Source organism: Pseudopodoces humilis, chromosome 33 (genome assembly GCF_049639895.1).
Source record: "Pseudopodoces humilis isolate 2021_Gansu_Grassland_sample_001 chromosome 33, ASM4963989v1, whole genome shotgun sequence".
Lineage (NCBI taxonomy): Eukaryota > Metazoa > Chordata > Aves > Passeriformes > Paridae > Pseudopodoces > Pseudopodoces humilis.
The window spans coordinates 296,172-316,342 of NC_142232.1; the positions used below are offsets into that span (position 1 = coordinate 296,172).

Here is a 20,171-nt window from a genome sequence, read left to right on the forward strand (position 1 = left end):
GCGCATCCACACTGGGGAGAGGCCCTACGAGTGTCCCCAGTGTGGGAAGAGCTTCTCACAGAGATCTAACTTGTCCCAACACCAACGGAGTCACCAGTAAAGGGAAGCCCTGCGAGTGCCCCGAGTGCGGGAAGAGCTTCGTGCGCTGCTCCAGCTCCATCCCCCATGGGAGGATCGGCGTTGGATGATCCCCAGTGACCCCCGTTGGGCAGAGCCCTGGTGATCCGTGGTCCTGGTGATCCGTGTTGGGAAGACACCTGGCTGGGAGGTTCCACATCTTCCTGGCTCCCTGTGGGCACCTGGATGAACACCGGGACAGCAACATCCATTGGGACATGAACCAACAATGGGAATTCCTTGGGGGAGATTGGATTTGTTGACTTTTAATCCTAGAGAACCTTTTGCCACTGCCTCAGGAGCTCTGTGGGGAGAGAAAAGGGGGTGACACCAGACTGGGGGTCCCTGGGAGGAGCACACACGCTCTGGGAGTGGGAGGACACGATCCCCGGGACCCCCCCTCACCTTCCTGCACAGGCAGAAGCAGAGCCCCAGTGCCAGGAAGACAAAGCCCAACACGGAGACTCCAATCTCCATCAGCCTCTTTCTGTGGGCCGCATTTGACGGAATCCCTGTGGGTCTGCAGTGGTCAGGACCCCCAAAACCTCTCACAGACACCCCAAGCCCCTCCAAGTACCCTCCCAGTCTCTCCCAGCCCACCCATGACCCTCTGAAACCTCCTTTGGAGTCATTAATTTTAAAAAATTAAGAATTTTAGAAAAATTAGAGTTCTTAGCTGAGATTGGCCTTGCTGGAATTAGTTAATGATTAAGTGAGAAGCAGGATTTGAGATAATGAATCTCTGACTTAGGTAAAAAATTACTTGTCATTGTATGTTTGTTTAGATGTGCTTATAATGAGAAAAGAGAAAGTGATAAATGGGTTCAGGAAGATCACAGACCTCACATCTGGAAACCCATTTAAAAGTCACAAGGGCGGAAACTGGAGTTGTACCAAATGTCAATTGTACTGTCAACCATTGTAAAGGTAGAAAGGTCAGAGTAAGGAAGAGCAGTTTTCCTTCATCTTTTGATGACCTCTCCTCACCAAAACGACCTCTACTTCAAATTAGGGAGCCAACCAGGCAGGTGTTATGACATTTTAAACTCATTGCCGTGCATTTTAATCCAAACTGGGGAATGAATGGGAAGTGTTAGCATTATGAATATGTGTTCATATTTTGGATATTCAAGACTTTTGTAAATAAATAGACACTGGAACCTTTTGTCAACTTGCAGTGCGTATTAAGGGGTGACTCCTGCACTCGCCCAGTGCTGTGATTAAACATCCACTTTGTAACTTTAAACTGTTGGAGAGGTTTTTTGTCCATTAACAGATTGATATTGATACTGGATCAATATTGCTATTTTGGTAAATCACTGCCAGTCTCTTCCCAGCCTCCCCAGGACCCACCAGAGCCCCTCCTGTTCCTCTCAGGATCCCACAGCCCCCTCCCAATTTCTCCCCACTGCCCCAGGATCCTCAAACCCTCTCCCAATCCCTTCCCAGCCCCACCAGGACTCATCAAGACTCCTCCCAGTCTCTTCCCAGCACAACCAACCTCATCCCAATCCCTGCTTTCCAATCCCCAATCTCCTTCCAGCTCTTCCAGGCTCACTCAAATCCCTCCCAGTGACACCCAGCACCCCCAAACTCCCTCCCAGGGTCCACCAGGACCCCCGGAACCGCATCCCACCCTCCCCAACATCCTTTAATCCCCTTCCCAGCCATCCTTATCACCTCAATCCCTTCCCCACTTTAAACCAGTCTATCTCAAGCTCCCTCCCAGTTCCTCCCAGCACACCCCAATCCCCCTCTGGGCCCCCCCAGTGCCTCCCCCGCTGCCCCCGGCGCTGTGGGGGCCGGGCCGTGCCCCAGTGCCGGCTCAGGGGGTGCTCCAGGCTGACGTGCTCCACCTGGCAGCTGGAGCTGAGCCCGCATTGCCGGGGGCGGTTTCCAGCAGCACCAGGAGCTGCTGGCTCCAGTCCCCGCTGGGGAGCACGGCAGTGGCCAGCACGTGGCCCGAGAGCTGCTGCTGGCCCTGGGAGCAGCTCAGCTGGATGTGGGCAGGGGAGAAATCCATCAGGGAGCAGAGCAGGCGGCCGGGGCCGGGCTGGGAGCTCGAGGGCACCAGCGAGATGGACACGCTGGGGGGGAACTGGGAGAGATGGGAGAGGAGTGGTGTGGCATTGAGAGGGACTGGGAATGGACTGGGAGGGACTGGGGTGGCACTGAAAGAGATGAGAGTGGATACTGGGACACTGGATGAGGGGGTAGAGGTCTGGGAGTGGAAGTGGGAATGAATTCGAAATAGACTGGAAATGGGATAAAGGGAGTGGGAGCGACTCTGGAGCCTCTGGGCGGGGATGTGGTGGCACTGGGAGGGACTGGGAATGAAGTGCGCGGGGCTCTCGACTCTGTGGATCTGCCCGGCAACTGATGAGTCATCAGAGAGGCGCGCTCTGATTGGCTGAGGGGCGGCAGATCCACGGAGGGGCGAGATGAACCGACAGAGCGACTGGGATGGACTGGGAGTGACTGGGATGGACTGGGAGAGGCTGGGATGGACTGGGAGAGCCACGGGAGCCATTGGGAGGGACAAGGGGCCCCGGGGATGGGCACAAGGAAGGCTGAGGGCTCTGGGCTGATTCCCAGGGAGGTTTGGAGGGACACGGCCGGGCCCCTCTCTGTGCCCCGCGAGCAGCGGCCCGGACAGAAAAGTTCAGGAGCGGGAGGAGGTGTTTCTCAAGATTGATTTCAATCCTCTTTCTCCTGGTCTGATTTGCTCAGTCCTAAGTTCAGTTCATTTCCCCATGTCGGGCTGTTGTGCCCCTGATGGTGATCCCTGAGTGACCTCTCCCTGCCCTTGTCCCGACCCACGAGGACCTGGATTTGTTTCAGTTCAGTGGAATTCATGGTGATTTGGGGGGAGCTGGAGCAAAGCAGCTGGAAAGCACAGTGGGCTTGACAGGGACTGAACCAGGGCAGGAGTTGGGGCTGCCTCGAGTGAGCTCTCACAATGTGAACCTTCATGGGGTCTTTCTAAGGGAATTTGTTGAAGTTTGACATTCATTATTAAAAAGCAGTGTCACAAGTGGAGCTCTGCTTTCAGCTTGAAATGAGGGGATGGAACGTGGGCGCTGGGACTTCTGTAACCTCAAGTTGTTCCTTGATACTGGACACTTTAGCTTTGGCAATCTGAAGCCCTTCAGCAGCAATGTCTCTGCCACCCCCTGGTTTCTGGCTCAGACCCAGCTCGCAGCTTGGACAAGGTCTGGGCTTTGTCCTCTTGAGCTTCGGGAGCCTCCCGGGAAGCACCAGCCCTCCCCAGCCCACCCTTGGTAGGACTTTTTCTTTTCTCTCTCCTGACGATTTTATCCCCAAAACTGCCGTGGGAACGTTGTATCCAAGCACATCCTCCAGCGCTGCACTTTCCTCCTGTGAATTCCCTGTGCAGGGAATGTGTCTGTGCTTTTCCCTGCTCTGTTCACTGACAAACAAACCTGAGCCCGTGGAACTGTCAGAGCTCCTTCATGCAATGAAATCAGGTTGTGTTTCTCATGGCATGTTCTGGAGGAGCTTTTCTTGGTGTGTCTTGTGCTGCTGGAAATGACACAAGAGCCAGGAGGGAACAGAAGCTGCTGCTGCCCGTTGGCTCAGGGCCAGGGAACCAAGTTGTGCTCCCGGGCAGTTGGGCCCTGCTGGAAGCAGAGCCGCGTTTCCCTTGAGCAGCTCAAGCTTGTGACAGCTCCAAACAGGAAACCTCAGCAGAAAACTCTTCCTCCAAACTCAGCTGCTTTCCCTCCTGCAGCTGTTTGGGAAAGAGCCTCAAAGCACAGACTCTGCTGGGAGCCATTGGTGCATTTCCTCCCTCCCGGCAGCAGCAGCTCCTGAGCCCTTCACGGGCTCCTGTCCCTTCCCAAACCCTTCAGCTCCCTTGGAACTCTCAGCAGTCACTAACATGTGTGTTTCTTTCATATTTAAACTGCATTTAAACTTCTCTTTTTCTCTCCTCTCTATCTTTTTAATCTCCTCTTTATCTCCTTTAATCCCGTCAGCACCAGTAGGATGGGGATGGAGTCTTGGGGTGGGTGTGGGATGAACTGAGGATCCAGCAGAGAAGGGCAAGGCAGAGGGGAGAGGACTCAGCCAACCCTTCTCCTGCTCTCTCCTCCCCCAGGCTCCAGCTGAAGCAAGTCAGACTGGAAAGGATCCCACAAATGCTGTGTTCTCCTCCCTCTCAGCTTGGCTGGGGATCCTCAGCTTCAGCCTGGTGCAGTGGCTTAGATTCGCTAATTAGACTTTTTTGGCTAATGCACTAAATTGAAGAGGTTTATTATTACTTAATCTCCTTTCACCTTTGCCAAGTTCTGCTGCACTGCGTCTGCTTTTCACCCAATAGACTGCTAGCTCACCTACACACATGTGCTTCTTATGATAATATTTAGATTCATAGCTTACTCTATAAAATCACACAATTACAGTTGAAAACTCTTCACCATCTCACTCAATGCAGTTTTTTATTTACTTATGGCATATTCTTACTTGCAGTTATAGGAACATAAGCTTATGAATTCTCGACTCAACGTCTGTGAACCTTTAGCATTGCATGAACCCAAGCTCCTTCCAAGGCTGTAAATCAAACCCTTCAGTATCTGTGGAAGTTTCTGTCTTTCCATTTCCCACAGCCCACCAAAGGATTTGTGACACTTTGTGACAGAGGAGAAGCTCCCAGGCAATTTTGTGTTTGCTGTAGGGAAGGTTGGGTTGCTCTGCATCAATTCCCAGAGCACCGCAGAGCATTGGCTTTGTGATGTCAGGGCATGGATGCCACATTGTCGTGGTGACATCCCAAGGTTGCCTTGGTGCACGCAAGGCCTCAGTGTCAGAGCAGCTCTTGGGCTTGCTCAGTGCAGGAGCATCCTCCTGCTTGAGGCGTTTGTCAGTGGGCAGCTGCACACTGACAGGAGCCTTGTTTGTTCCTGAGTTGAGCACAGTGTGCAAACTGGCACAGCAGTGCTACAATGATTGAGCAGCTCGCTGCTGCCGTTTGCACCCTTTATGGCATTGGATATTCCGGCTATTACCTGACCAACCTGGCACGTAAGTAGAGGTTTTCCCTGGCTGGAACCTGAGCTGGCTTTTGTAGGTCTCCCTGCTCTTTCTTAGTGACCGGGTTGCTATTGAAACAGAAAGACCATGAGGATGCCACTGGTTTGGTAAAGCTGCTGTCAACACCTTCAGCAAAACACGGGGTGTCTGTAGCCAGGGGGCTGCGGGCAGCATTTGCAGGGGTTCTGTTCCCTCCACGGGAGAGCCTGTGGCAGCAGAGTCTGTCATTTCCTCACTTTGCTGGCTCAATCTCTTGGGGTGACTTTACTTTTAAGATAGCTCTGAGAGCTCGGGAAGTTGAAACTGCTGGAGGCTGATGGGAGTTTTTTCTCCTGACTAATTCCTGGCCATGTGTGAGAATTGGCAGCGGTTTGAACTATTGAGAAGTGAGATCAACCTGTGAACACCACCTTAAGATGTGAGGCCGGGAATTTCTTGCTCTCTTTGGTTTCTGGCTTCTGACGAGGTCACAGGGCTCTGTCTCGGCCTCCTCCCCCCCTCCAGGCCGGACAAGGCTGCAGAGGGCGGGGTGGGGGGAGAAACGGAGCCGGCCGGCCTGACTTGGTTTGCAGTTTCTGCCACTGAACTGAAACCTGACACCATCAACATCTGCAGCTTTAGCAAGATTTTAACTCTTTTACCACCTGCATGAGACTTGCAGATTAATCCTTTTTTTCCAGAGAGAGAGGGAGTGATCAACCATCAACCCATCAAAGAGAGTGAAGAAAAAAATTAAATTTAGAGGGGGAAGAGAAATAAGGAGATGCTTTAATAAGCTGAAATATTTTTCTCTTAAAGCTATGGAGATGGACAGTAGTGTTCTGAAAAAAAACTCCTTTAATTCATGACAGAGTATATTGGGAGGAATGGAGTGTTTCCAAGTGTGGATTTTGAGCAAATGATGAAGTAGTTGTGACACTGTGAGATGCTGGAACAGAGGGGGAGAAGTAATAGTTGAAGATTTGTGGCTTTTAAGAAGCAAAAAGAGAAAACTTCTGTTTCCAGGAGGGCTCACAAAAACAGACGAAGAGAACTTCTGCCTTTGAATAACTCATTCATAAAAATGACATCCCTAGACTCATGACCCATAACACACCTCAGAGTGATGGGAAATGGGAGGAGACAACTGATGGCAGATTTCCGGGCAGCTGGCATCAGAGAAATAGAAAGCTATGAAGAAAAAGAGTTTTCTTGTGAAAAACTCCATAGATAGCAGAAGAAGACTTCTGTTTCTCTACAAAGACTGATGAAAAGACTCTAGCAGGAATTGGGACTGTTGTAAACACCAAAGTTCCAAAGTGTTTTTGTCTCTATGTTGTCATGTAAACAAGGGAATGGTTGGGTAGTGGGGGAGAAAAGGGTTGTTCTGGAAGTTTTATTCTGGTTTCTTATTCTTGTAGTTTTTGTTAATAAACTTTCTTTATTCCATTTAAGTTTTAAGCCTGTTTTGCTCTTGTTCTAATCCATATCTCACAGCAAGAAATAAGTAAGTTTTCTAGTGAGTTTTTAGTTGCTGCTTTAAACCACACCAGTCAAGCAGGACACCTTTGAAAATGTAGACTGGGAGATCTTCTCAGATGCTGCTCTAAATAGGCCACGGTTCTCTCCAGTTTTCTCAAAGAATTTGGTTCATTTTCCTTGCCCACTGCAGGTCATCTGAGCCGTGTGTTCAGAGGTGCCGATCCTGAGGTGAGTCAGAAAGGAACATTTGATGTTCCTGGTGTTTCAGAATTGTGCAGGGAACTGTGAGCTTGGCCTGTGGCAGTAGAGTGCAGAGGGCCAGCTGGGTGGGCTGAAAGAAGATCCATTTCCATGTTTACAACAGCAATAGCAAAGGCATTGTTGGCTATTTCCTAATTTTCCATTGCAGAGCTTTAAAAGAACTCAAAGCTCAGATTTGCAGAGAGAACGTTGCTTGCTGATAGTAGCCAGGGTGAACTCTCTAATTCAGAACTATTTGCAGTATGGCTGAATTAACCCATTTTAATTTAGTTGGAGAGACTTAGAATCCCATTGCTATCAAAGCTGATGATTTGTGCTTGGTAGAGCTGGTTGTGGAAATAGAGCTGAAGAGAAATAAGGTTCTAAATGATAGGTAGCTGCCTGTCCCTAACTCCACCATCTGTCCACAGAGCCCAGAAGCAAGAGCAGACTCTGCTGTGGCTCCCTCTGCTCCTGGAGAAGAGGCCAAAGAGGAGCAAAATGAGCAAAAGGACCACGAGCCTCCAGCTGTGGTCACAGCCCAGCCTGACCATCCCCAGACAGTAAGTGCCAGTGCTGGGTGGTGCTGTCTTTAGTGCAAGGCAGAGCTGCAAGTTTCTGAGCAGCCAGCACTTGCTGTTGCTGGCTGAGGATGCTGAGTGCTGGAGTCCTGCCAGCACCCAGCCATTCCCCCATCCCGTGGCAGCTGGAAATTGGGCTTTGAGCCGTCGTGCTGAGGCCCCAAAGCGCTGCTGCTGCCTGCGGGTGAGCAGCTGGCTGCTTGGCTCAGGGAAGCTCTGTCTCTTGGCTTCTGCCAAGCCATGGCCAAGGGCTCACACGGCATTTCTGGGGCTCACAGGGCTTGGTTTGTTTGCTTTCCCTTTTTGGAAACCTCTGGATGACCTGGAGAAGTGTTCTGCAGTTTCCTTGAGTAATTCTTCACTTCTGCAGAGTCTTTTAGGCCACCTGTCTTTTGGCTTTTGATAAGCTGCAAGGAGATGATTGTGTTGTCCATGAAGCTGTGGCCGGCCATTCTTGTCCTGTGTGGCCAAAGAAACAAACTGCGTAGTTCTGAACCCTTCTTCTGAGGCAAAATCCACAAGTGGCAAGTTCCTGTTGATACGTTTTGTGGTGAAGTCTGCAGCTTTGGAAACTGCATTGGAGCCTAGTGTGGGGGCAAAGCTGCAAGTCCTTGAGTGCTGTCTTGTGTTGCTAAGAACCCCTTTAGAGATGGTTGTTTTTTCTCCTTAGAGCTGTTTTCCTCCTCCTGCCTCTTCTGTCCTGACACTCCCTGTTTCACCTATAAATTTCTGCCTGTCCTAGTGAGGTGGGACAATTCCATGTTTTAGGTGGTTTTTGCTGACTTTGGTCATACATGCATTACATGACACATGGCTTCCTTCATTGGCATCCCTAGGGCTGTGTCAATTAATTTGTTGATGGGGCCTTTTGAGGATCTCTGTCACTGCCACTCAGAATTCTCAGCTGACAAAAGAGGGAGGAGAAACACCTTGGTCCTCTTCCATATCCTGAGGTGGCCATAGAGGCTCTCTGACCTGCAGCAGAGGATCAAATTGCACACATCCTTGTCTCCTGAATGAGCAGGATTTCTAACAAGAGTGTAGATGTCAGAAGGGCAGGAGTGGCAGTGCAGGCCTGAAAAGAACATGAACTCCAGCAGTGTCTCTCCCAAGGGGTGAGCTCACCCAGGAAGCCCCTGCAGAGCCAGGATGGAGCTGTGGGACAGGGCTGGCTGTCAGTCACTATGGAGAGACAAGCAGGACACAGCAGAAGGGGAGGGAGGCCCTGGAGAAATGCCCCACATTTCCTGTCAGCTGCCCAAGAGTCTGTTGGAGATTCAGTGCCAGATGGGCCCTGATTGCACTGCCAGGGTCACTTTGGAATCTGTGCTTCCCCACGGGCAGAGAACAAGGCAGGAGAGCAGCAGCACAGAGCTTTGGGAACGTGGGAGCCCATCAGTCTTTGAGTCTTGGCCCACAAATGTTGTATGAGAAGTTGAAGCCCATCTTCTCTTGCTTTCTCTGCAGGTCCTTCCAGAGAAAGAGCAGGAGCAGATTGTTTTCTCAGGGAGGCCGTGCCAGACTGAGGGAGAGCTGTTCCCAGCCCAAGAGCAGGAAGAGCAGCTGGGGCAGCAGGTGGAAGAGCCACTGGAGAATGGCCAGGTAAGGCTGACTCAGCAGGGGACAGAGTGAAGGGCAGGAAGAGGGGCATAAAACGCAGCTCTTGGGACTGAGCAGGCCACGAGTGCCAGAGGCCCTGAAAGCAAAGAGCCGCTGCAGAGATCAGCAGCGGGACAGGAGGTTACAGTGGAAGCAGAGGTGGGTAGGGAAGCAGAAAGAAGTGACTGAATGAGTGTGATTTTGAGGCTGAAACTGAGGAAGAAGCTGAGCCTGATGGCAGCTCCCAGGCACTTGCTCTCCATTTGTGTGTACAGAACATCAAGGCAGAGCCCCAAGCAGAGCTGCCCGAAGCTCAGAGGGCCATCATGGCAGTGAAGAGGAGGCACGAGGAAGACAGGAGAAACATCCAGGAGGAGATGGATCTCCACTGGCAGAGAGGAAATCAACAAAAGCAGGTGAGTGAAAGAGTGGCAGACACTCCACTCACAGAAATTCCTCTCTGTCGTTCTTCACAGGCCTCCGATGAGGAGCTGCTGGCAGAGCTGCAGGAAACTGAGGCTAGGATCAGGGCAAGGGAGAAGAGGCTGGAGGAAGAAAGGAAAATCATCGAAGAGAAATTTCATCTCCTCCTTCAGAAGCAAGAGGCTCTAGAAAATCGAGTGAGTGAAAGAGCGATAGGCACAGCAGTCACTGCAGTCTGGTGCTTTCTGCCCTTCTTGCCTTTCCTCTGCAGAGCAGCAGGGGGGTGGGCTGATGCCTCTCAGTGCCATCCTGCTGTAGTGTCTATCCCAGCTGCTTGGAAGGACATTTCCTGCTGGGCTCAATCTCAGCTGCTGCCCTGGACAGTGGCACCAGTCATTTGCCCCTTTTGCCAGCACTCATCTCAAGGGATTCCTGCTGGCCTGCTCCTGCTCTCCTTGTTTCTTCAGGGCTTTTTGCAAGTGAACACAGTCCCCCAGATAGATTTGGAATACAAGCTGCAAGCTGTCTGTATCCCTTGGTGAATCTGCTGCTGTCCTGCTCTTTCCCTTTGCTCACAGTCAATGAGCCTTGGCAGACAGGGACAAGCTGTGCTCTCTGACTGCTTTGTTCTGTTTGACTTGAGGTGGACGTGTTGATATCTCACCTGGCAGCCTGCGAAGGCTTCCAGCAAATGCCTGGTGATGAAGAGCCCCAAGGTCGGCGGGAGGCACAGGTACTGTCCCAAGCACAAGTGCTGCAGGCTGAGCACCTTCTGAAGATGGTGCAGGAAAAGAGGACTGAGGGGGAGGAGCTCCAACATTAGAACAAGGAGCTGCAAATGTGTCTGCAGCCCTTGGAGGGGGAAAGGGATCCTTGGGAGGAAGTGGAATGGTCGTTGTTGCAGTCATCCTTCAGAAAATCCAGGAAAATGGAATATGAAACTGGCCATGAACTTGATTAAAACCAACCTTGGGTTTTGACCATTTGTTTCCAGAAGTGGGCATCCAAAAAAATCCAGTTGATGAGCTTTGCATGTGGCTAACAGCAACTTCCTAAGGGCTTGCATTTGAAAAGGGAACTCGGGGTAATCTCGGCCAGCCAGCTTTCTGACACAAACTCCTTTCTTCTCTCAGCTCTCCACAGGCTCTTCCATTGAATCTGCTGCAGCAGCAGCAGCAGCAGCAGCAGCATCTAAAGGAGCCTTTGTTCCCCAAGCTGAGCAGTGGAGCCCGGGCAGTTTGTCCATTTCCAGCAGTGACACATCTGCTGCTCAGCTCCAGGAGAGCCAGGGAGACTTCCTGGAGCAACTGAGTACGTCTGGTGTATTTCTTGTCTGAGGGACAGTGTATTGTGTGCACGTGCCAGCAGAGCTGTAGCAAATGATCCTCCTCACTTTGGTGTCCCAGAGACATTTAGGACTCCCCACAGGAACTGCTGTGCTCTGAGGCAGCGAGAGAGCGCTCTGGGTGTTCCTGCTGCCTCTGAGGGCAGCTTGGACTGGCTCGGCTTTGCCTGGGATTCCCTTGCCACTAAAGGCAGAAGCAGGAATTGTTCTTGGATCAGCAGAAGGCTGTGGCCTAGCAAATGATCTATGCAAGTCCTGTGTGCTAGTGGCCAAACTGAACAGAATATTGGATTCCTAAATTCTCCTTAGACTCCAGACTCCCCACCAGTCATCAGAACCAAAAGACTTCAGAGAAATTGATTGGTTTTGGGGTTTTGTCTTTTTGTTGTGGTTCCGTTTTTAGTTTTCAGTTTTTATCCTTTTTTGGTTTCAGATTTGGGATTTTTTGGTAGAGTTTGTTTTTTCATTATCCTGAAAGAGCTGTTCTGCCCCATGTGTCCTATTGGTGTCATTTTTATGAGCGTTCTTATTGCCTCTACTACATCTCCAAGGTTTTTATGAGAATGCTGTATTTTTGTCAGTGAGGACTCCTTTGCAAGAACATCAGGTGACAGCAGAAACAGAGAGCAAGAGATGTTTTCATTGGGCCCACAATGAAGAAACAGATACTTGTATAACAATCTGTAATTAATATCCTAGTTTTATTCTTATAAAGATGTGTCCAAGAGACACATCGACGTGGTGTGATCAGATAAAACAGCACTGCAGGCATTTCTCAGGAGCAAGCCTGCAGCCCCTGTGCTGTGTATTCCTCAGATCCATGGCACTTTTTCATACCTGATTCCCAGTCATTCCCATGACTCTTAGAATCCTACCTATTGGCCCAAGCCCTGCTCAGATCAGTCTCTGGGAAAACACATCAAGCCCTCTGTGATTCTGCAGCACAACCCATTTAATCTGCTTCTTGCCCATAACAGCTGCCAGTGCTGTGCTCTCAGAAAAGACCTGGTGGGGCTGAGAAAAGATCCCAGCTGATTTGGTGTCTACCTTCACCTGCTGGGACAAAAAAGGGCCTTGATCTGCACCTGGGTGTGTCTGATCTCCAAGGCAATGCTGTTGTGTCCTGAATGGGGGCCACAGCTTGTCAGGGGCTCAGGCTGGCTGTGTCTTCTTGCCATTGCTTGTCAGTGCTCATGCTTGGCCTTTGCCAGCCTTGTGCTGTGCCCTGCTGTGCTCTCTGCGCTTCATTTCCTTCCAAGGACTGGACAAAATCAGTCTCTCTGCTGGCCATTTGTACTGCACAACTGCCTGTCTTGTTGCTGCTGTGCTTGCTGCCCAGCTGACCACAGAGGGTTCAGAGCCCCAGACAGCGGGGCTGCCTTTGGCATCTCCTGCAAGTTAGGATCTCTGCCTGAAAGTGAGCATCTTGCATTTTGTTTCCCTCAGGGAGAATGGTGAACAAGGAAAATCCCGTCACAAAATACATTGAACTGGAAAGTCTTGGCAGCGGGTGAGTCCAACCACAGTTACTTCTACACAGCCATGGGCCAGGTGTTTCCCTGGTGGAATATCCATCAAGTGGGAAGTCAGACAAGTTGTCCACATGTTTAGACAGCGGGCTTAGTCTGCCCCATCTCTCAGTACTGGCCAGAATTTGTCAAGTGTGCTCAGAAGGCATTGTCAAAGACATCTCCATGCTGCCAAGGTCTTGCCTGCAGCAAGGAACAGAACCTGGTAAATCTGCTTGTCTCTCAAGTGTGGGACAGCTCAGGGTTCATTTCCTTCACATTTTTGGATGTCTCCAAATCATCTGGCCACACTAATGAAAGGAGAAGAATCCTGCTTGCCTGAAAGCACAACCTACCCCCGATGAGAGCTGTCAGATAACAGTTCTCAGGAACATTTCTTTCCAAGAGTTTGCTAAAGAAATACTCCGTGCTCAGGATTAGAATTGCACAGTTTTGAAGCTGATACCTGAGATGAAGGAATAAGCTGCCTTTTGGAGCTGAGGCAGTAAAGCCCAACGCTTCAGGAACAGGCCCAGTGCCCATGCACTTGAGGGGAAAATGCATCATCTGCCTTCTGGCAGACCCCTCCTGCAACCTGCAGCTTTTAGGCATTTACAGCAGAGCTCTCCTGTCTGGACTGGCTTTCAGTGCAAGATCTAAATGGCTTCTCCTTTCTTTGCTGCTGTTTTGTTTCTAGGGGTTTTGGAGAGGTTTCCAGAGCACTTGACACTGCCACAGGAGGAGAGGTAAATGTCAACAGCCCCTGCAGCCTCTGCTGCTCTCCAGGCCTTTCCCCACTGCTGACAGCTGTGGCTGGAGCTTTGAGTAGAGCTGTGCTGAAAAGGCACAAGAAGCACAGACTGGAGCCAGCCTGCAAATTGCACTTGGAACAGGCTTTGTGGACAAGGCAAATCGCCAGTGGCCACGTGTCCTGTAACTGGCCCCCAAGGGAGCAGAGAAATGGGCTGTTGGAATGTCACTTCCTAATTACTCCAATGATGAGGTCTAATCACAAGGCACTTTGGCACAGCTTGGCTGTGCCATTCCAAAATCACTTGCTCCATGTGTGTTGTGGTCTCATGCTACCAATTTTCTCAAATTACTCCTTTTCAATGTCCTTTGAGGTGGCCATAAAGAAAATAAGTGTGCAAGGAGTGAGGAGGAAGATACTAACCATGAATGAAATCAGGATCATGGAGAGTAATAGGAGTCCCAGGGTCGTGAATTACTTAGCCAGGTGAGTGGTCACGGTCCTATCCCTTGAATGTTTGTTTACATACTACAAGCATGAGAGCTTAAAAACCCACTTTGGTCAGTGGCAGGAAATAGAGCTGTTAATTATTATTTCTCTACTTATCTCCAATGGATGGGAAGAGATTGCATTTTGTCTGCATGAATCTACCCTGGCCAATGCAGACTGAGAATTGTTCAAAAACCTGCATCAGCCCTATCTTAAGAATTCAATACCTTCTAAGTTCATTGCCTCCACAGTTCTTTGGCATTGAGTTTTTCAAGTTTCTTAAATGCTGATGAACCATCCAAGAGAGGATTGCCCTTGCATTGTTAGTCCTCTTTTCCATTGCTGTGCATGCCAGGAAGACTAGGTGCTTATTTCCAGAAATGCCATGCGTGACAGGTTTTTTATCTGGGCTCTTCCTAACCTGCCTTTCTCCTTGAGACAGCACAGACTGCAAACACTGCACAGCCTAGAGGCAATGTCTATTCCTTTGCTTCTGCCCTTGTCTCAAAGGGACCCAGAAACAAGACTCAAGCAAAAAACCAACCTAGCCGTGCATGTTCACCTGCATGGCCTTGTTTCCTTTTTTCAGCTACCTTGTGCATGAGGAACTCTGGCTGGTGATGGAGTACATGGACGGAGGCACTCTGAGAGATCTCATCGACGAGATTCAAATGTCTGAAGAAGAGATTGCAGCTGTCAGTCGGGAGGTCAGGGATCCCATCTGTGCTTCCAAGGCCTTGAGCTGCATTGTCTGGGAAACAGGGGCTCAGAACGGGAGGGATTTCATGGGCCAAGCTTGGTTTCTGTGTTGCTGCTAGGCTATGGGCAAGCAAGAGCATCTCAAGTGAACTGTCTGCCAGTGCCCCTACACTCACTGGACTCACTTCCTGTCCTCTTATCCCCTGCTCTTGTATTCTAGCTCTGTCTCTTGCATTGGCATTTGCAGTTCTCCACCTTGCCCAGCTAAACTTTTGCCTGTCTGCACTACATTCCTTGTCTCTAAAGCAAAGGTGTGCTGGCAGGATTTGAAACAAACAGGAAAGAAAAAAAGAGAGACTAATTTCTTTTAGTCCTCAGCTGAAAAGGATAGTAGTGCAGCCCAAATGCTGTTTGCTTCTGAGCACCTGCACTGCAGCTGCAGTCACCCTGGCTGGTTTGCAGGGGACAGTCTACAGCAGCAGTTGCTGGTGCTCTTTCAAAAGCTGACATGCCTTTCCTGAGAAAGGTGCTGCTCTGCTACTGTTGGAGCAGCAGGCTCTTGCTCTCAATGGCGCTGTGTTCTGCCATTCCTCCCCATTCCCCTGCAAAGGGAACCTTCCACAGCTGTTTCCTTTCTTGTGGGACGAACTCACATCACTCCTTTTTGCCCCCCTGGTTCTGTTTTCTCTCTCAGTGCCTGCAAGGACTGGATTTTCTTCACTCCAACCACGTGATCCATCGAGATGTGAAGAGCAACAACATCCTGCTCAGAACCGACGGCTCTGTCAAGCTGGGTCAGTGTATTCTTGCTCAGCTTCAGCCTTCCAGGAATGGGGGGTGTGGGGCTGCTTTCAGTGACTGCCAGCTCCCCAAAAATGCTGCTGCTGGCAGTGCAGGGGTCCCCCCTGCTGTGGGCTGAAGGCACAGTTGCAGTGTGCACACAGCTATGACAAGGAACCACAAGCAGCCAAGAGTGCTATTGCTCTGTGTGTGTCTGTGTGTGTTCCTTCCAGAGGGAGGGAGCTACAATCTAAACCTTCAGGGGAACAAAAGGCACTGCTGGAGGAAGTGTAAAAAATGGGGGGATGTTTGAAGTAGCCAATTCATATTGCCTTGGCTAAAGCCCCAAGGAAACAGAGCAGGGAGTGTTGTCCAGGAAATTCAACTGCACATTCTCAAACTTCTACTGGGGAATTCTTTGCCTTGGTTTCCTAATTGACAGTATCAAAATTAAAACAGTATTTTGCTTTCTCCTCAGCTGATTTTGGCCTTTCTGCTCAGCTCACCCCTGAGCACAATCAGCGGTGCTCGGTGACCGGGACTCCTTGGTGGATGGCACCTGAAGTGGTGAAGCGTCGACCATATGGCCCCAAAGTGGACGTGTGGTCTTTTGGAATTGTGGCAATTGAAATGGCCGAACAAAAAACTCCTTATGACAGTTTCACTGCTCGATCGGTAAGGAGCAAATACTCTCTGATCCCGCTGTCTTTCTCACCTGTCCCGTGTTCTCTGCTCACTGGACAAAATCCCATGGCCATCTGCTGGAAGTACTTCCACCAAGGCCCCTTCTACAAATGGCCCTGCAGCACATCAGCATCTGCTGTAGCTTTGGTTGCAGCAGTGGGGGAACTCAAGCCTTCCCTCGCCCAAACCATCTCCATTCTCAGGCAGCATTTTGCTTTGGCTTAGAAGTCGTTCCAGCTCTTTTGGCTGTGTAGATGGCCCGAAGAATAGGAAACAAGCGTCTCAGAGCTGGTGTTATCTTTCCAGAGATGAAGCAAAGAAACTCAAACCAAAGCAAGCTGGAGCCTGGTGATGGGGAGAGCCTGCCAAAACCTCCTGTTTGTTTCCTGGCACTTTCTGGGATGGGCACAGCGTTAATGCATTGACTTGAGAATCCAATGAGCACAGGGTTACCACAGGGATGACACTTCTGATTTCACCATGAATATTTTCCTTTTGCCACGTAAGGGAACCTGAAATTTTCAGAGTGCTGAGAGGCAGAGCTGCAGGTGGCTCCTGTGTGCCCAAACAGGCTTTTTCAACCCAATCCATTTGTGGAGGCATCTTAATGAGTCTGTGTTGAAAATGAGATTCCAAATGTTTGTTTCCTTCCCTGAGGAACACCTGCTGCATTTCCTTTCTTTTCTTCCAATTACCATAGTTTTCAAAAACAGGACAAAAAGCCTGATGAGTTTTGTTTTATGGCAGCTGTGCTTAAGGGACCAACAAGCACTGCAGAGATTCTTTTCATATAAGAATCCTTGGAAATAGTAGAGTTAGTTAGAATAGCAAAATCCCTCTTCCAAAAAGGCTGCCAAGCTGCTGGGAATCCTCCGAGAAGGAAACATGTATTTGCTGATGTAGTTGCCACTAACTAGATCAGGCAATGAAATCAGCTGCCAAGGCAAGATCTGCTGGATGTTGGCAAAGCTGTGGCTTTGGGGCTTGGGTTTTTTCATGATACAGGAAAGTCGTCATCCAAATGCTACAGGAAAGTCATCTCTGCCTCTCTGCCAGGGCAAAAACTGCCACTGCAGAGTGGAGCTGAAACAATGGGCTCTGGGAGAGCAGTTCCAGATGGGAAAGAAGCAGGTGGAGCCTTGTGTTTCCTTTTTCTCCAGGCTAAATTCCACATAGCCACAGAAGGGACCCCACAGCTGCGGCAGCCCGAGCAATTCTCGCCTTTGCTGCGTGACTTCCTGAGCTGCTGCCTGCAGAAAGGCGAGGCGCAGCGCTGGTCTGCCAAGGAGCTGCTGCAGGTAAAATGCCAAAAGGGCTGCAGGTGAAACAGTGTCCGAGGGATGGGCTCCTCCTCCACTGAAATCCAAGGCATCAGATGAGCCCCCATCCTCCTCACTTCCAACCTTGGTGCTGTTCAGCTGACAGTGGGGAGCAATCCTAGACTGGGCTGGGCTGGCAGGGAGTGCTGGGTTTTAGCGCTGGCTAAAATCACCAGGGCACTTACTCATTTCTTGCTGGGAGCTATGGATTAGGAGAAGGGCAAAACAGGCTTCAAACTTCAAAGGAATAACAAATTTTATTATCAGGCCCACAAGAAAAAGAAAGGTCTCATCTGTGCAGTGAAAGGGTTCAATCTCACCCAGGTCATGGCAGTCACGGTGTTGGATTTCAGGCTGTGCTGGGCCCCTCTCTCTGCCCGGGAGCCGCTGGGAGGGGAGGCTCGGCCTGGAGCCGTCGCTGCACGCCGGGGAGAGGGTTTAGTGTGGGCAAGATGTCAGCAGCCGTGGCCTGGCCCAGCCTGGGGCCGGGGTCCCGCAGCCTCCATCCCCCGCCCGGGAGCCGCTGGGGTCTGGCCCGGCCTCCCCCAGGAGCACAGGCCGTGGGCGAGCAGGGCCGGCCTCACCAGAGCTCCGTTACCTTCGGGCTCCGGAAGCAAAGAGGGCCAGTTCCCGGGCTGGTGGTTTTCAAAATGTGCATCATCACAGAGGCACATCTCATTTCTAAATGGTGCAAAATGTTGTCAGTTCTCAGAACTAGCCAGCCATTGGCCTGTCTCAGGCACAGAGGAAGCTCCCAGCAGCTTCTCTCAAAGAGATCACTTCCATGGGGGGTTTCTTACTTCTTTCCCTAAATGTCAATTCATCTCAAACTAACACACAGGGACATGGAAAGGTCATCTAGTCTGTGTCCTGCAATGAGCAGGGACATCTTTCAAGAGATCAGGATACTCAGACCTCAGATATTTCCAGGGGTGGGCCTCCTACCAGCTCTTGGGGCAACCTGTGCCACTCTTGCCCCATGCTCCTGACCTACTCTGACTCAATCCCCTTTCCATTTAAAAAGTATTCCCCTGCCTTTGAAGCTCTTAGCTTGGAAAATCATGCTTTCTTGTTGTTTTCTTTTCCTTTCTGTAGCATCAATTTATAACATCAGCCATGCCTGGGTCCAGCTTGGCACCACTCATTGCTGCAGTGAAGAAGTGGAAGGAGGAGACATAATGCACCAATCCATTTCAAACTGTTTTTTTCCACGCCAAATTTAGACTAGGACTGTAGAGTAGGATTGTAGAGTAGGATTGTAGAGTAGGACTGTAGTGTAGGATTGTAGTGCAGGATTGTAGAGTAGGATTATAAATAAAGTTACTAATACCTCAACTCCTTTGGAACATTTCTCTCCTTCTGACCCTGTGAGAAAGCTCAACATTTCCTCCTGAATTGTCAGTGTTCTCTTAGAGGTGGAAAGTGACATTGATGGCTTCTTTGGTATGGTTTCAAAGTGGGGAAGGCTCCTCTTCATTCATCCTCTCCAGACCACACTGCCTTTGGAATATGGCCAACTGGCCAAGTTTTGCCCAGCTCTGGCATTTCTATTTGAGGCAGAAACAGCAATGGCATTTGCAGGAAAAACCAAAGGAGGAGCGGTGCAATGCAAACATCCTGTGCAGATGCAGGCTGTGCAGATGTGACTCGAGAACATTTGGGTTCCTGCCACTTGGATTTGTATCCCTAAGTGCAATCTCTTTGGCTGGAGGAGAGTCTGGCTGAAGAGAGCAAGCAGAAAGAGCAGTGAGGGTGCTGTGCAAGGTCTCCTGTGGTGCAGAGCTGTCAGCGACTGTGAGGTGAGAGCGGGCCCGGCCTTGGCCAGGCTGGAGCCCCAGCAGAGCCCTGGCAGAGCCCGGAGAAGCCTGAGCCTCGGCAGAGGCAGGCTGGAAGGAGGCCCTTGGAGCTGCAAGAGGCAGCAGCCTGGCCCTGGCTGCCTCTTGCTGGCACCAGGCAAATCCTGCGCTCTCAGAGCCAAGCTGGCAGCTGGCTGCTCCTGAGGGGAAGCGGCGCCGTGCTGGGCACAGCACACACTGGTGCCATGGGCTGTCTGGAGTCTGCACAGGAGGAGAGAAAGGCAAAGAGCAGCCCAGGGCTGCTGCCCTGCCTGACCATTCCTGCTCTTCTGCCGCCTGCCCTGGAACTGCTGGCAATGGTCAGCAGTGTGTGCAGCACTCTGGGCACAGGGGGAGGGAGCCGGGCTGCTCCGCAGGCTCCAGCACAGGGCAGTGTCCTTCAGGCACGGCATTTCTGCCAGGGGAACCGAGGCCAGCGTGAGGCACTGACAGCAAGTCAGGGCACATCTGCACCAGCCAGTGCCTCACACAGCTCTGGGACCAAGCGCCTGCAATCCTGGAGCTCTGCACTCAGCCACAGCAAAGGTGTGAAATGCAGAGGGTTTTGCAGAAATATTCAGGGGCACCAGGCCAGCCTGCTTGGTGCTCTCTGGGGCACAGCAAGCACTGTGCAATGCAGCTCGGAGCTGCTGGCAGAGAGGGACTATGGGCATGTGCCTGAGGCTTGTTCTTGAGTAGTGATTTGGAAGGGAGCAGAAGGGCATCAGTAGGCAATTTGTGTTTTCTTCATTAATTGCTGAATGAAAGACACAATGTGGCCTCATGCAGCAAGAGCACTTGCCCAACTTATTGACTATAAATTTGTGTTGAATTCCCAGAAAAGAAAGTGTTGAAGTATAACAAATAGGGCCTTTGAATTCAGTTAGCTTCTGAGCCTTCATCCAAAATGACCATCAGGAGGCTGACAATTACCTCATGCAGAGCCCTGCTACAAGGGCTTCCATAATAATGGAATTAGCAAATATGTTTTAAGAAAATAACTTAGGAAAGTAGAACGTGCCTATTAAGTTAAAAAAAGTTTAAAAACTTGTCCTGTGCAAAGAATGGACAAGTGAGTTTGTGGTGGAGCTTTTCCCCTCACTCCTGGTATTGAATAAACAAATCCCTGCTCTGTAGGCCCTACACTATGCAGTACTGTTTTCTTGACTATTTGTGCATCGTAATCACACAATGCTTTTCATTTTCTTCTTAGAACCTTCTAAGCATAAAGTGAGTAAGTCAGTGAGTTGTGTATTGATAGGTCCGAAGAAACATTTCCAAATGCCAT

At 50.5% G+C, this 20,171-nt stretch overlaps 1 protein-coding gene and 1 pseudogene across 1 annotated transcript; one reads left to right on the forward strand and one right to left on the reverse strand.

The window, feature by feature from the left end:
• The window catches only part of LOC148182306 (uncharacterized), a 702,689-nt pseudogene that overhangs the window by 196,970 nt on the left and 485,548 nt on the right, over positions 1 to 20,171 (reverse strand).
• On the forward strand, positions 5,082 to 18,227 carry LOC148182312 (uncharacterized). Its single transcript, XM_088068910.1, has 15 exons — positions 5,082 to 5,160; positions 6,821 to 6,858; positions 7,302 to 7,433; positions 8,919 to 9,053; positions 9,326 to 9,670; positions 10,117 to 10,206; positions 10,607 to 10,784; positions 12,265 to 12,328; positions 13,024 to 13,072; positions 13,451 to 13,563; positions 14,156 to 14,273; positions 14,960 to 15,059; positions 15,524 to 15,720; positions 16,890 to 17,027; positions 18,144 to 18,227. The coding sequence occupies exons 1-15, from the start codon at positions 5,082 to 5,084 to the stop codon at positions 18,225 to 18,227; spliced, it is 1,860 nt and encodes a 619-aa protein (XP_087925036.1).

Bases quoted from the DNA above. Each gene is read 5' to 3' on its own strand.
- LOC148182312 (XM_088068910.1), top strand. From the start codon at position 5,082: ATGATTGAGCAGCTCGCTGCTGCCGTTTGCACCCTTTATGGCATTGGA. The intron at 10,207-10,606 runs GTACTGTCCCAA...TTCTTCTCTCAG, and splicing joins AAGGTCGGCGGGAGGCACAG to CTCTCCACAGGCTCTTCCAT. The intron at 12,329-13,023 runs GTGAGTCCAACC...TTTTGTTTCTAG, and splicing joins CTGGAAAGTCTTGGCAGCGG to GGGTTTTGGAGAGGTTTCCA.